Source organism: Stegodyphus dumicola, chromosome X2 (genome assembly GCF_044657685.1).
Source record: "Stegodyphus dumicola isolate Sdum_Otavi_A_Nest chromosome X2, ASM4465768v1".
Taxonomy (NCBI): domain Eukaryota; kingdom Metazoa; phylum Arthropoda; class Arachnida; order Araneae; family Eresidae; genus Stegodyphus; species Stegodyphus dumicola.
In genome coordinates this window covers 55,291,605-55,304,708 of record NC_140781.1, presented here as the reverse complement: position 1 = coordinate 55,304,708, position 13,104 = coordinate 55,291,605, and the positions used below count along the sequence as shown (strand labels likewise).

The window sequence follows — 13,104 nt, the reverse complement described above, 5'->3', positions numbered from 1 at the left end:
AAAGTAAATCCGACAACTGCCTGTTCATACAAAATGATTATGGACATAAGGTGCTGATGATGATTTATGTTGATGATGGCATTGTCGCTGTTCAGGACAATGCAGCATTCTTCACATTTGTGGACAAGCTCAAGCAACATTTTAACATTCGTGTGACGACGTTAAATTGTTTGCTTGGTCTACAAGTTGAAGTTTGAAAGATGGCTCACTCTTCCTGCACCAAGAAGCATTTACAAGAAAGATATTAAAGCGATATGGAGATGCTAAGACATCACACATCCTAGTAAAGAAGTCGAGTCTCAAGGTCGACTATTGGTCAACCAAATGGCAATGGCATAATCAAGATTAAAAAGGAGGCGAGGCCTCTCAGCATTGAAATTCCATACCGATCAGTAGTTGGCTGTTTGCTGTGCTTGGCGATGGAGACCCAACCAGATATTGCTTATGCAGTGAGTGAGTCTCGAAAGCTGAACAGTCCTACAGAGATTGATTAAGAAATTGTACGGACAACATTAAGATACCTTCGCAATACCAATAAAGATGATAGAAGTTTGATGCTGTTTAGTGACGCAGATAACAACAGCTGTGCAGAAACACACAGGTCTCGAACCTGTGTTATTTCTTTCTATGGTGGAGGTGCAATTACATAGTGAAGCAAGCTACAGGAGGCCATATCCAATTCAACGACAGAGGTAGAATTCATGGCAGCAGCTGATGCCACGAAAGACCTGATATGGTTGAAGAGCTTGTTCAATGAGATTGCTAATAATTTTTAGAAATAAACTTTATTTTATTTTATGATGTTTTATCTGCCAAAGCAATGCTATAATTATAGACTCTATGTTCCTTAATATTCATGTGTAGCTCTTTTTGTTTTTTCCTGGATGGCAACAGTTAGCTAGTCAAGTAAATAAACATGTAACGTACATTAGTGGTTTGCTTATTTCTGTATAATATATTTCAAAAATATATCTGCCATTTAAGTGATTTCTATCATGTTATCAGCACGATATGCTCTAAAGAAGTTTATTTGGCAGAAATGAAGAAGAAATTTTGATTTTTCCGAAAGAAAAAGAAGCAACATCCACAGCGCCATTGAAGCTAAGCCTAACATGTTGAAAGCAATTCGATGGAAGAAATTAAGATTCAGAAGCTCAACAAAGATAATTACTGTGCTTGGAAAATCTGAGCACGAGCTGTTTTAGTTCAAAAAAATTGTTGGGAAGCAATTGATCCAGGTTTATGGTGCTGAATCGAAGAATGATGAAAAGAAAATTAGTGAGAAAGCCTTAACCATCCTATTCTTAGTGGTTGAAGACCAGTTCTTAGATGAAATTGCTGACAGTGAAAGAGCAAAAGAAGTGTGGTATACTTAAAAAGATATCCATACAATATTCGGATTCTTGCATCTCTATAACTTTTAAAGGAATTTTTTAATGTAACTTTAAAACAAGGAGAAAGCGTCAGTTCTTATTTAAGTCGATTGATGGACCTTCACCGAAAGGTATCGTCTTGCGGACAAAGAAGTTGCCGTTGTTATGTTAATGGTTTTGTCCAAGGAATATGAAGGCCTTATCCTCAATTTAGAACGTGAAGACGATATGTTGTCAACTCAAATCGTAAAATCGTGTCTCATCGTTGAAGAGAAAAAGATGCTGCGCTACACAGAAGTAAAAACAGAAGTTGCTACCAGTGAGGTCATAGGAGAGAAAGCCCTCAAAACTCGAAACTGAAACTATGCAGCCATTACAGAAACAGCATAAAAATACTGACAGAAAAACCCGTTGCTTTTCTTGTGGGGTGTGGGGTCATATTGCCAAAAATTGCTCTGCTGCTAAAACCCTACATGCAAAAGCACTGTTTGCTGATTCTTGTGGTGGGAAACCTGTCTGTGATTGGTTCCTTGATAGCGGAGCCACTGAACATATGTGTTCTCAAGAGCAGAAATTCATTAATTTAGCTTCAGTGAAATCACAAGTTGAGATAGCCAATTCTGAAAAAAATCAAAGTTTCTGGCATGGGAGACATTGTTTTGAATCCTGTTAGAGAATATGGGAAAGATGCTATTCGTCTAGCAAATGTTCTCTGTGACCCTAATCTTGATGGTAACTTTCTTTCAGTGGGAAGAATAGAAGAAATGGGAATGTCTGTTTCCTTTGAGAGGGACAAAACAATCATAAAAGATCCCAAGACAACAAGATAGAATCATTCTCACTGTACATAGGTATGGAACATTATACAAAATTGAAGAGAAGCAAACACAGAAAATATACCTTTCCAGACATGAAGAAATTATGCATCGAAGATTAGGACATTTCCACCATGGTGCAGTTAAGAAACTTATGAAAAGGTATGATTCGAATATGACATGTGGAGAAATCCAAGAAAAGGAGACTGTTTGCTCAATATGTGTTTTTGGGGAAAATGAAGAAGACTTCATTTCCCAAAGAAAAAGTCGAATGTTCAACTAGATTACTTAAGTTGATACATACTGATGTAATTGGACCTATCACACCTACATCAAAAGGTGGATCAAAGTATGTCATTACCTTTGTTAATGATTACTCAAGGTATGTTATGGTTAAAACTATGAAATCTAAAGATCAAGTCCTGGAATATAAAACAAATGTTGAAAATTTTCATGGACTCAAAATTACTACTCTATGAAGCGACAACAGAGAGGAATATGTCAACAATGAATTTGATGATCTCCTAACTTAAAGTGGAATAACAAGACAACTCACAGTTCCCCGGACACCACAACAAAATGGAGTTGCAGAAAAAATGAACCATACTCTATTTGATATGACTAGATGTCTTCTCCTAGTTTCCAACATCCCACAAGAATTGTGGGTAGATGCTGTGACTACTGCCTGTTATTTGCACAACAAATGTCCATCAAAAGCTACCGAAGGAAACATACCTGAAGAACTCTGGACCAAGAAGCTTGTGCAAATTAGTCACCTGAAAATATTTGGCTGTTGAGCTTTTGCTCAAATTGATAAAATGTTACAGAAAGGAAAGCTAGGAAAGCACGCTCAAGAATGTGTCTTAAAGGTATGAAAGGATACAAACTATGGAATACAGAGAAAGATAAGCTTTTAGTGAGCAGAAATGTTAAATTTGATGAGACTGTTTTTCCATTGAGAAGGAGCCAGACAGCTACTCAAGCAAAGAAGGAAAATGAAGTGACCTTTAACTTAAATCATGAGTACAATTCCGACAGTGAAGTAAATGTTGTTCCATTAGAAGTACCCATCAATTGCACCACCACAGGAGTCGAAGATGTTGAAACCCCATTAAATGACAAAGCAGAAGAAATTGAAGACACAGAATCAGCATTCCTGGAAGATTCTGATAGTAGTCAGGAAGACCCTATTGGAATCAGGAAAAGCACTAGAGAAAGGAGGCCTAAGACTTACTATGGGGATCCAGTGTTATATAAAGCTGTTTATGAAGAACAACCTGCCATCAAAATCTTTAAGAACCAAATAAGTGTAAAAGAAGCAATGAATTCACCAAATGCAGAGATGTAGAAACAAGCCATGAAGGAAGAATTGTCTAATTTGTACGAAAACCAGACATGGGAATTGTTTCCAAAGCCAGCTGGCATCAAACCCATAGGATGCAAGTGGGTATTCAAAGAAAAAGAAAATTCAGAAGGAGAAATAATCAAATATAAAGCTCGATTAGTAGCTAAAGGTTACTCATAAGTCCCTGGTATAGATTTTTCAGACTTTCTCCCCTGTTGTAAAGATAAAATCTATAAGAATCCTTCTAGCCCTTGCTGTCGAGTTACAAATGGAAATTCATCAAATGGACATCGCTGCTGCCTATCTAAATGGCTTACTCAAGGAAGACATATACAGTACAAAGTCCATAATCCAGACTCGTCAGGACTTCGGCGATTCCGGATTCCGAGGTTTTTCCAGATTATAGATCATCAATTTAAATCTGGTAAGATGGCATGCATAAATTATACAATTAAAAATATGAGACCGTAATTTATGAAATAAAGAACAATTATGATCTAATGGGAATCAAAATTTCCAAAAAAAAAAGCAGCTTAATATTTATTTGTTTACTTTATTAAACATTTCTTTCAATGTAAGTTGGTTAAGTTGCTTCATTTTTTGTGCTAATACTTTCTCTTTAATTCTTAAACAGACATAATTTCTTGTTCAGTTACAAAGTTCCACTGTTCAAGTCCTGTAATTACTGTGTCGAGAATGCCGACTAACTTGTCAATCGAAACTTTTTCGTTTTCAATAACCTCTGTCACTTTCTTCACTATCGGAAGTGGTATTTTCTGGATCTAGAACCATACTACAGATTTCGCCGTTCGTTAATTGATTGATGATTCTGCATTGTCATCGCAATGAAAAACTTCTGTTATATCATCTTCATTTATTACCGCTTCTCTGTATTACTTTAGAAAGCCCAATAACTGGAAAATTTCACCTTTAGCTTGCTGTCCAAAAACCTTAAAATTCGCAGCTATAATCTTCATCATCCTCACCGTGAAATATGGTAGCTGGCCATAAATTATGCCAAGCATTTTTTAACGTATCTGGAGACACATCCTCCCATGATCTTGTGATGCTCCACACAGAAGATTTTATCCTAAAAAATTTCAAAAAGTCTTGAATAGTCTTGCCGTTGTTCAAGAAATTTAACATAGACGCTTACGCATTACGCGCATGCATAAAGCATACAAAAAAAAGTTTGTGGCTTTGAGGTCCGGATTATAGATCATTCCGGATTACGGACTTTGTACTGTACGGCACAACCTGAAAGATCTCAAGAGCAAGGTAAAGAGCATGTAGTGTGCCATTTAAAGAAAAGCTTGTATGGCTTAAAGCAATCAGGAAGACAACGGAATGAGTGCTTTGATACTTTTTTGAAGAATTGTGGACTGTCATACTCAAAATGTGATCCATGCATTTATTACCATCCAAACAAAGCATTATATCTTGGTATCTAAGTAGATGACATGTTAATTGTTGGGACCCTAGAGGAAATAACCACATTTAAGCATAAAGTTGTGCAAAGATTCAAAGCGAGAGACCTTGGTGAAGCAAATGAAATGCTATCTCTGAGGATCCAGAAGCATACTGATGGCACCTTAACATTAGATCAAACAGCTTACATAGTAATTCTGGTAATCTTTGTAATAGAATTACAAAATAATTCTTGAAGACAAAATAATTCTTTCAGATTGGAATCAGTCAGGGGAGTATCAACACCCGTGGCTCCCACTGTAAAACACCAAAACGTAGATGATGAAGAGTGGAGAAATATAAAAGCAAAGAGTGTCCAAATTCCATATAAGCAAGCCATAGGTAGCCAATTATACCTATCTTGCAGAAGATGTCCTGATATTGCATTTAGTGCAACTGATATGAACCAGTTGAATGAGAGGCCATCTGAATTTCACTGGTGGAGTGTTAAACATCTTTTCCGCTATCTTTAAGAGACCAAACATCTATCCCTTAAATTCAGAAAGACAGGAAGAGCCCTTGAAACATTCTCTGATGCTGACAAGGTTGACAGAAAGTCCTTCAGTGGATATGTTCTGATCTTAGGTGGTGCTTCAACATCTTGGTGCAGTAAGAAGCAGTCTACTGTTGCCCTATCGTCGGCTGAAGCCGAATATGTGGCTGCGGGCCTTGCTACAAAGGAAGTTTTATGGATAATGGGACTGTCAACGGAACTGCAGATGTCCCATTGCCCTCAGTTATAAAAGTAGACAACCAAGCAGCTATGTTCATCGCTCAAAACCAAACTACATCTGAACGCAGTAAGTACATGGACATCAAGTATCACTTCATATGTGACTATACTGAACAAGGTGTGATTAAATTGGAATACATAAATTCCAAGGCAAACCTAGCTGATCTTCTAACTAAAAACATTTCAAAGACAGTGTTAATCAACTTGAGAAAATATTTATGAAGAGTTACTGTAAGTTCCTTTTTTTTTTAAATCTCTCATTTTTGAAGGTTGTATTTAATCAATTTAAGTGAATGTTTTTTTAGGCATACTTTGGCAAAGGAGGAGTGTTGGAAATAAACTTAATTTTATTTTTATGCTGTTGTATCTGCCAAAGCAATGCTATAATTATAGACTCTGTTCTTTTATAATCACGTGTAGCTTGTTTTGTTTTCTGCTGAATGGTAACAGTTAGTCAAGTAAATAATTATGTAATGCACATTAGTGGTTTGCTTATTTCTTTCTACTATATTTCAAAAATATATCTGCTATTTAAGTGATTTCTGTCAATAATGTTTCATTGCCTACAAACGGATAATCAGAGTACTATCAAGTACATCAAAAATCCAATGTTCCACATACGCACAAAGCACATTGACCAAAGGTACAAGTGTGTGCAAGATGAGTTCTCGAAGGGACATTTTCAATTAGGCTACGTCAGAACTAATGAACAATGAGCAGACATTCTGACGAAGGTGCTTCCAGCACCTCAGTTTTATTTTCAGTTGATTGGTGTAAAAACTGTCAATAAGTAAAGGTTAATCTATATGAACAATGACTATTTTCATGCTTGAAGGAGGCTGTTGAGAATCGAGCATTTAATTGATGTTATGTGCAGTTTTAGTGGCATCATTGTTTTGTTGTATTATTGTGTTTTGTGCATCTGGCATCACTGTTGTTTCTGTCATTCTAAAATGTTGTGTCATGTAAACAATAAGATGTGCATAAGTTCTCTTTACCTTTTTGTTAATAAAGTTCAAAAATTCAATTAGCCATTACTCTGTTTGTTAATTTTATAACATATGCAATAGTGTTGTTTATAATTTTTAAGATGTATTATTACTATGCATTCTAATTCGTCAATATAAATCAATTTTCAAAACTCTCTAATAAGAAAAGTCTACCTGAGGTACAGTTTTAAGTCAGAAGTGTAAAGTAATCAAATTCATAGCATATATGAAATTATTTGTAAGTGTTTGAAAATTAAACTATGTAATTGTTATTTATTCTAGGTGAAATATTTTGAGAATAATTATATGCTAAAGCATTTTCTTTACTTGTATAGAACCCAAGATTGCACCTTTAATGGCCAAGACATTAAAAAGTATGAAACAGTGTTTTCGACGTAAGTAAGCTGTCAATTTTTGAATATAAAGGAGCTGACTTCATTAGAGATCAGAAGAATGTAAGGTATGTCTTATGCTCTGCCACAAAATTATGTGAAACTTCTGATGGAATATATGTAAAAATATATTGATGTATAGTGCGTACCTTTAAATTAATTCTGCATGTTTTTAAAGATCCATAAATAATTCATTCAGCTGCTTATGGTTCTGTGATATTGTTTAGCATTAACTAAATATATGATCTGATTTCAAAACATAATTTCTTTTCATAAAGTTAAGTTTAGTATCTGTTATGCAAAATGATGATGTATTGCTTTAAGAAAGATTTGTAATTTAATGCAAATATTCATTGTATGACTTGTTTGTTTTTTGTTAAATTTTTCATTTAAAAAAAAGCAAGGACAATTTATATTTGTGTGTACATAAAAAATAAATAAAATTAAAAAATACATGCTTACCATATACCCTTGATATTTATAAATGTCTTTTATTCTCAGTGTAACTTGAAATCTGTGGTTGTGTTATTTATTACATGTTTTTACCTTTTAGTGCTGTAAATTGTTGACCGTTTGTTGATGTAAATTGAGATTAAAAGAATTTCCAATTATTTAAAACTAAAAATTGAATAAATGAAATTAATTTTCAATATGTGTGAATATTAATCTGTTACCATGCATCCTTTTGCACCTCTTGTTACATTGTCTATAAAATTATGTATCAGTTTAAAATTTAAGTTTAATATTCATACTTATGCGTATGAATATTAGTCTAATATTAATGAATTTATTATTATGATTACCATACTTTTTCAAATATTCATTGTAAGGTGAATATTTGGGCATCTTCATTTCTGTATTAATCTCAAATCATATATGTGGTGTGATGTATATAACAAACTGACAAACTCTGAATAAAGCATTTTTATGTCAAAGAAGGATTTTAAATTATATTTCATAAAAAGTACAGATGCAAAGCAAACATGGTGGATAAATAAATTTTGTGTTAAATATCAAAATCACATTAAGGTGTCCACTTTTGAATCATAGTGTTGAGAGCCCTGGATATGGGATGATATGGGTAATTTATAAAGGACAGTACCTGTACTGGCCTCTTAAGATGCTTAAATGCTCAAGTCTGGACATATGAATTTTTAAATTAATATTTTTAACATTTTTAAATTAATTTTTTCTTATATTTCTAGATTTAGTTTAGAAAGAAACCTTGAAAAATTTCCCATGTTTTATAAATATTTTCTTAATCGCAAAATTAGATTTATAAGAGTAACTGGAATAACTTTTTTAATTAACTCTATGTATCACATTATAAAATTAAAGGAGAAATATGTGTTATTTCTTATAATAGAAAAGCCAGACTTTATTGAAGAAGGATTATTAGAATATCTGGTTAATTTTTTTTAAATGCCTTTTTCAATATTACTTGTAGTTTGTTCCCACTGAATTATTATTACTGGCAAGTTGCTTAGTGGTAAGTTCTGCCACTTGAGATTTATTTGATTGTAAAGCTATAAAATGCATAAACACGATGAACATTGTAGTCCCATAATATAAGAAATAAATAACTTTTGCACCTCTTTAACGAGTGGGTGGCAACTTTAAGAACAACTTTAGAGCAAATGGGTTCATCCAAAGTTAAGTTATTACAGTTGTTACTGCTTTCTTATAAATCCAGTGTCATTACCAGTTTCACATGAACATGGTTTCACAAATAGTTTTGCATGGTATTAGGAGAACCAAATTTTTAGTCAGTTTTCTAAGTACTAAAAAATGCAGGTCATTGTTTAGATTTTGAGAATAGAGGGCTTTACTACAGGCATTAAATAATGCTAGTTTTGTACTAAGTAATCAGTTGGTTAATTTGCAAAAGCATGGTACACTGCATATTCCAATACACTTCTTTATTGAAATAAGTTTGTTTTCCTAATTCTTATGAAAAGGTAAATATTTACAATATACTTACTCTACCAAATATTACAAAGTCAATAACATTTCTTGCTCATAAGTCTTTATTTTACATTGATATGGGATGATTTTCAGATGTCTACATAAAGAATAAGCCTGTTTTTATGGTCTTTTTACCTTCTCGAACTTTCCTTGACTTTATAGTACTGCAAGAATGTACTTTGAAATTAATCTTTGATTATTTCAGAAATCATTGTCGATAAATTTGTTAAGTTTGATATAAAACAGTCATATTTGGATGCTCTGGCCTCAGTAAACATCATATATTTTTAAATGATACCCACGGTCTCTGAAATATCCTTTTTGGTTGATGCTTTCTAAGAAATTTACTTGCACTCACATCCTGAAGAACTATCTAACATCTGTTGCACTTTCAGCAGATGTTATTTTGCCCAAAGTATATATAATTAAATTGCTTGAATATGGCAAAGTACATGAGGGGAGAACTTTCTAAAGTATACATAACACTGTTGCTCTTTAGGTAGGAATAATCAAGCAGAGCATTAACCCCTACATCAGTTTCATCATTATGTTCTGATGCATAGTCAACAAAGAAAATCCAGTGCATTTGAAGTATTTTTTTAGTTTTTCTTGGATATTTCTCCAACTCTTGGAGATAAATTTAATTGTATCCAGAAACCAAAGGGCAGAAATTATATTTATCATCAAAGACTTTAGCCAAATTCTAAACAAAGAACTTTTGATTTGATTTGATTATGGCAAAGCATTTGAGAGCTATCTGCCTAAGAGGAGGGATACCTTCGTGGAGCACTTTATAAGGGAAACTGGCCTGCATACACGTTGCACTTGGCGAAGACTGAAAACACCCATACAGCTCATTAACCAGGAATTGAACCCCGGACTGAACTACCGACTTTACCACTTAGTTGGTGGTGGGCTGACCAGGAGCTTTGGAAATTAGGAAAAATTCCTAAATCCAGAACCTATAGAAGTGATGCAGGATTCAGGAGTGTAAAATATCGACTCAATTATATTCATTGCTTTAATTTCTGTATAAGCAGTAACAGTCATTTTTCTCTTCTCATTTAGAAATTTTTATCCAATTCTTTGATTGCTTGTAGTCAAGGTAAAGATGACCATATTTTAGAATTAAATCTGTATGTAACAAGAAGACATTTCACACTAACATTTTTAAAGCACCTGGGTCTCAAATATAGTATATCTTGCTGTAATGAACTTCCGTGACTGGTTTATTATATTTGATCTGATAATGAAATTGGATTATCCCAAACAAACAAAAATCCCCCGCAAAAAAAAAAAAAAAAATGGCTACCATTGTCATGCCCACCAAAAGAAGTGAAGAATAACTCTGAATTTAAAAAAAATCTAGGGTTAGTTACAGTTTTAATTATATGAAATTACTAAATTCCCTTTTCACCAGGCATTAATAATTTTAATCATAAATAACTTAGCATATAAGACATGATTCAGATGCTACCCTTGAAATATATCCTTTACAACAAAATTCCCATTTGTAGCTTTATCCATATTTTTGTCTGAAAATTGAGAAAACATCCGTGTTGCAGGGTTGCCATGCTACCTGGAAAACCGGAAAAAGTCAGCAAATTCGAAATTTGAGCAAAAAATTCAGGGAAAAGTCAAGTAATTTAAATATTTTAGTCAAAATTTGGAAAAGTCGGGGAATTCCATACAGTGATCCCCCCAAAAAAGCGAGTTTTGCGCCGACGTTGGAAGCAATCACTTTCTTGGTAAATTGTGTATCGCGTGAGTGACATTCGGGCAGCTGGCATGGAGCCAATTTTCTCAGCTCCAATTAGATTGTCTTTTAGAAAGGCAAAGCAAGTTTGCAGCAACTTTTTGGTTTTCCGTAACCTCGAGAATCACATGTGCATGTGTAGTGCATGCTGAACTAAACAAAACACTTATTCTTGTATAAATCTTCACCTCCTAGTTTATCCTCTGGGCCCACCCTGAGCATTCAACTCACTGCGTCGCTCTTAGTAGCACCTTACGTGATGACAGCCAGAACAAAGCAAATTTGCAAGCTGCTCGTAGCGTAGCATCAGAACCGAAGAATATGTATTGTAGACATTCTTTGTCTGGACTGGAATTGGTTTAATCCTAGTATATGGTACTATAGAGTGGCTTCGTTCCAACGTAGAGGAAAACAGCTGCGCATGGGCAAAATATCTGTCACCAAAGCTCAAAGCCAGTGTCCAAGTTCGAAGATCACGTTATCAAGAGTTCATAAAATGAATATCGTTTAAAATTTCTTTAAAGGAAAAGAAAATATTTTTTCATGCAAGTAAATTAATTAATGGATTAGCTATTTTGACCAAAAAAAAGAAAGAAAGAAAATCTGTGCTTAAATTATTGCGAAAAGTCAAAGAAGAAACATTTTGTCAAAGAACGGTTCTTGTTCCTCAGTCTCCTGATCGTGGAGAGAAAAATTCTTGCCGCCAAGTCCCTTGCCAAATTTTCTAGCAGCGTAATAGCATTTACGTCTATGGAACCTTTCTTTCTTCACATAGACCTTCTTTGGTTAGAATAGCCTCCATGTACAGTACACACGGGATTTGGCGACATGATGATGAGCAGTAAACATGTCATTTTGGAGTTAGCGACAATTTTCAAAATCCTGCCAAGGCCTTAGCATACAGTACTAGGATTTTACCATAAAATATTTTAAACCTTTTTTTTTTTTTTTTTTTTTTTTTTGTCTTTTTAATAAATGCGTTATTTGTCATGTTCCAGTAAAATAAAAAAAAAAAAAATAGTAACCAGTCATCTAGGCTAACCTTTTAATATTCGCTAAAATATTCTTGATTATTCTAATTCAATTTTTAAGTAATTATCTTTATTTTTATGTTATTTGTATCATTTAATGTTGCTTCTTCCCTCTAAATTTATTTATTATTAGTAAATAATACTTTCAAATTTCAGGAAATTTTCTCTGGCATAATCCTGAAACTAATTCTAGCAGTATGATCACATACCATCTCGAAATTTAATGCACATATTTTTTTGCTTATGTATGCTGCTAAATAAATATAAAATACCTGAGTTTATTTAAAAATATCATTAAATAGCTTTATTTCGTTTAGCTGCAAAATGTCTGCAGAAATTTTTTAATCCAGATTGGGCAGATTCTAATCTGAATATTCGGTGGAGAAAACAACTCCTGTTATAGTTATAATAGTAATACTTTGGGGAATATTTATATATATATATATATATATACGGCAAATTTTGGTGTTTTCAATTAATACCATAATGAATTTACCTCTTAGCACAGCCGACGTGCATTACGCGGATAGACTGGAATTTTCTTAAAAACACACCTGGAAAAGTCAGGGAATTTCATTCTCCTGTTTGACAACCCTGGTGTTAGTTCTGTAGTTCATATAAATAAAAGCTGAGTAATGATCAATTGAAGCTTTGATATCTGCTGTTGTAGGTTACTTATGTTGTGTTTCTTTAACATCATCCGTAACTTCAATCAGTGAAATCTTATCCTACTGAAGTCGGGGGGGGGGGGTTCAAGTCCCGAAAACGGGCTGGCTGCATGGGCATTTTCGTGATTTTCCCCATGAGTAATGTGCATACGAGCCAGTCTCCTATAGAAAGTCCTGTATGAAGGCATCCCTTCCCTTAGGCAGATAGCCCTTGAGGTTTTGCTATAATCACATAAACCAAACCAAACCTAAGTTATACAGGTTTGAAGGTCTGATACCAATGTAGAACATCATTCAGTATACAGCTTCTCCATTTTTCTGTAGAAGCAATACAGACTTTCAAAGATAACTTGTGTCTTTTTTTAAAATCATTCAATTAAAACCTTTAGTTGCCAAATTCTTTTGCTATTTCAAATGCCTCTTTATTAAAGATACCTTTTGATGATATTGACATATTTTTGGCTCTGGAATTTTGAGCTCATTTAATTAGCACAGTGTCAATTTCTAAACAATCTGACTTCAGAATAGAAGTCCTTTTCTCTTACCTTTTATAACTAATGTAGCCTCTCT

General features: G+C 33.8%; 1 protein-coding gene across 2 annotated transcripts in view; it reads left to right on the top strand.

Moving 5' to 3' along the window:
* LOC118193082 (transcription elongation factor B polypeptide 3-like) overlaps positions 1 to 8,052 on the top strand; it is a 242,034-nt gene extending 233,982 nt beyond the window's left edge. For both annotated transcript variants that reach the window (XM_085809426.1, XM_085809425.1), the window contains exon 11: positions 7,058 to 8,052. In XM_085809426.1, coding sequence (XP_085665552.1) covers positions 7,058 to 7,125 — 68 coding nt within the window. In that variant the 3' untranslated portion in view covers positions 7,126 to 8,052. The remainder of the gene's footprint in view (positions 1 to 7,057) is intronic.
* The last annotated feature ends 5,052 nt before the right edge of the window (positions 8,053 to 13,104 follow it).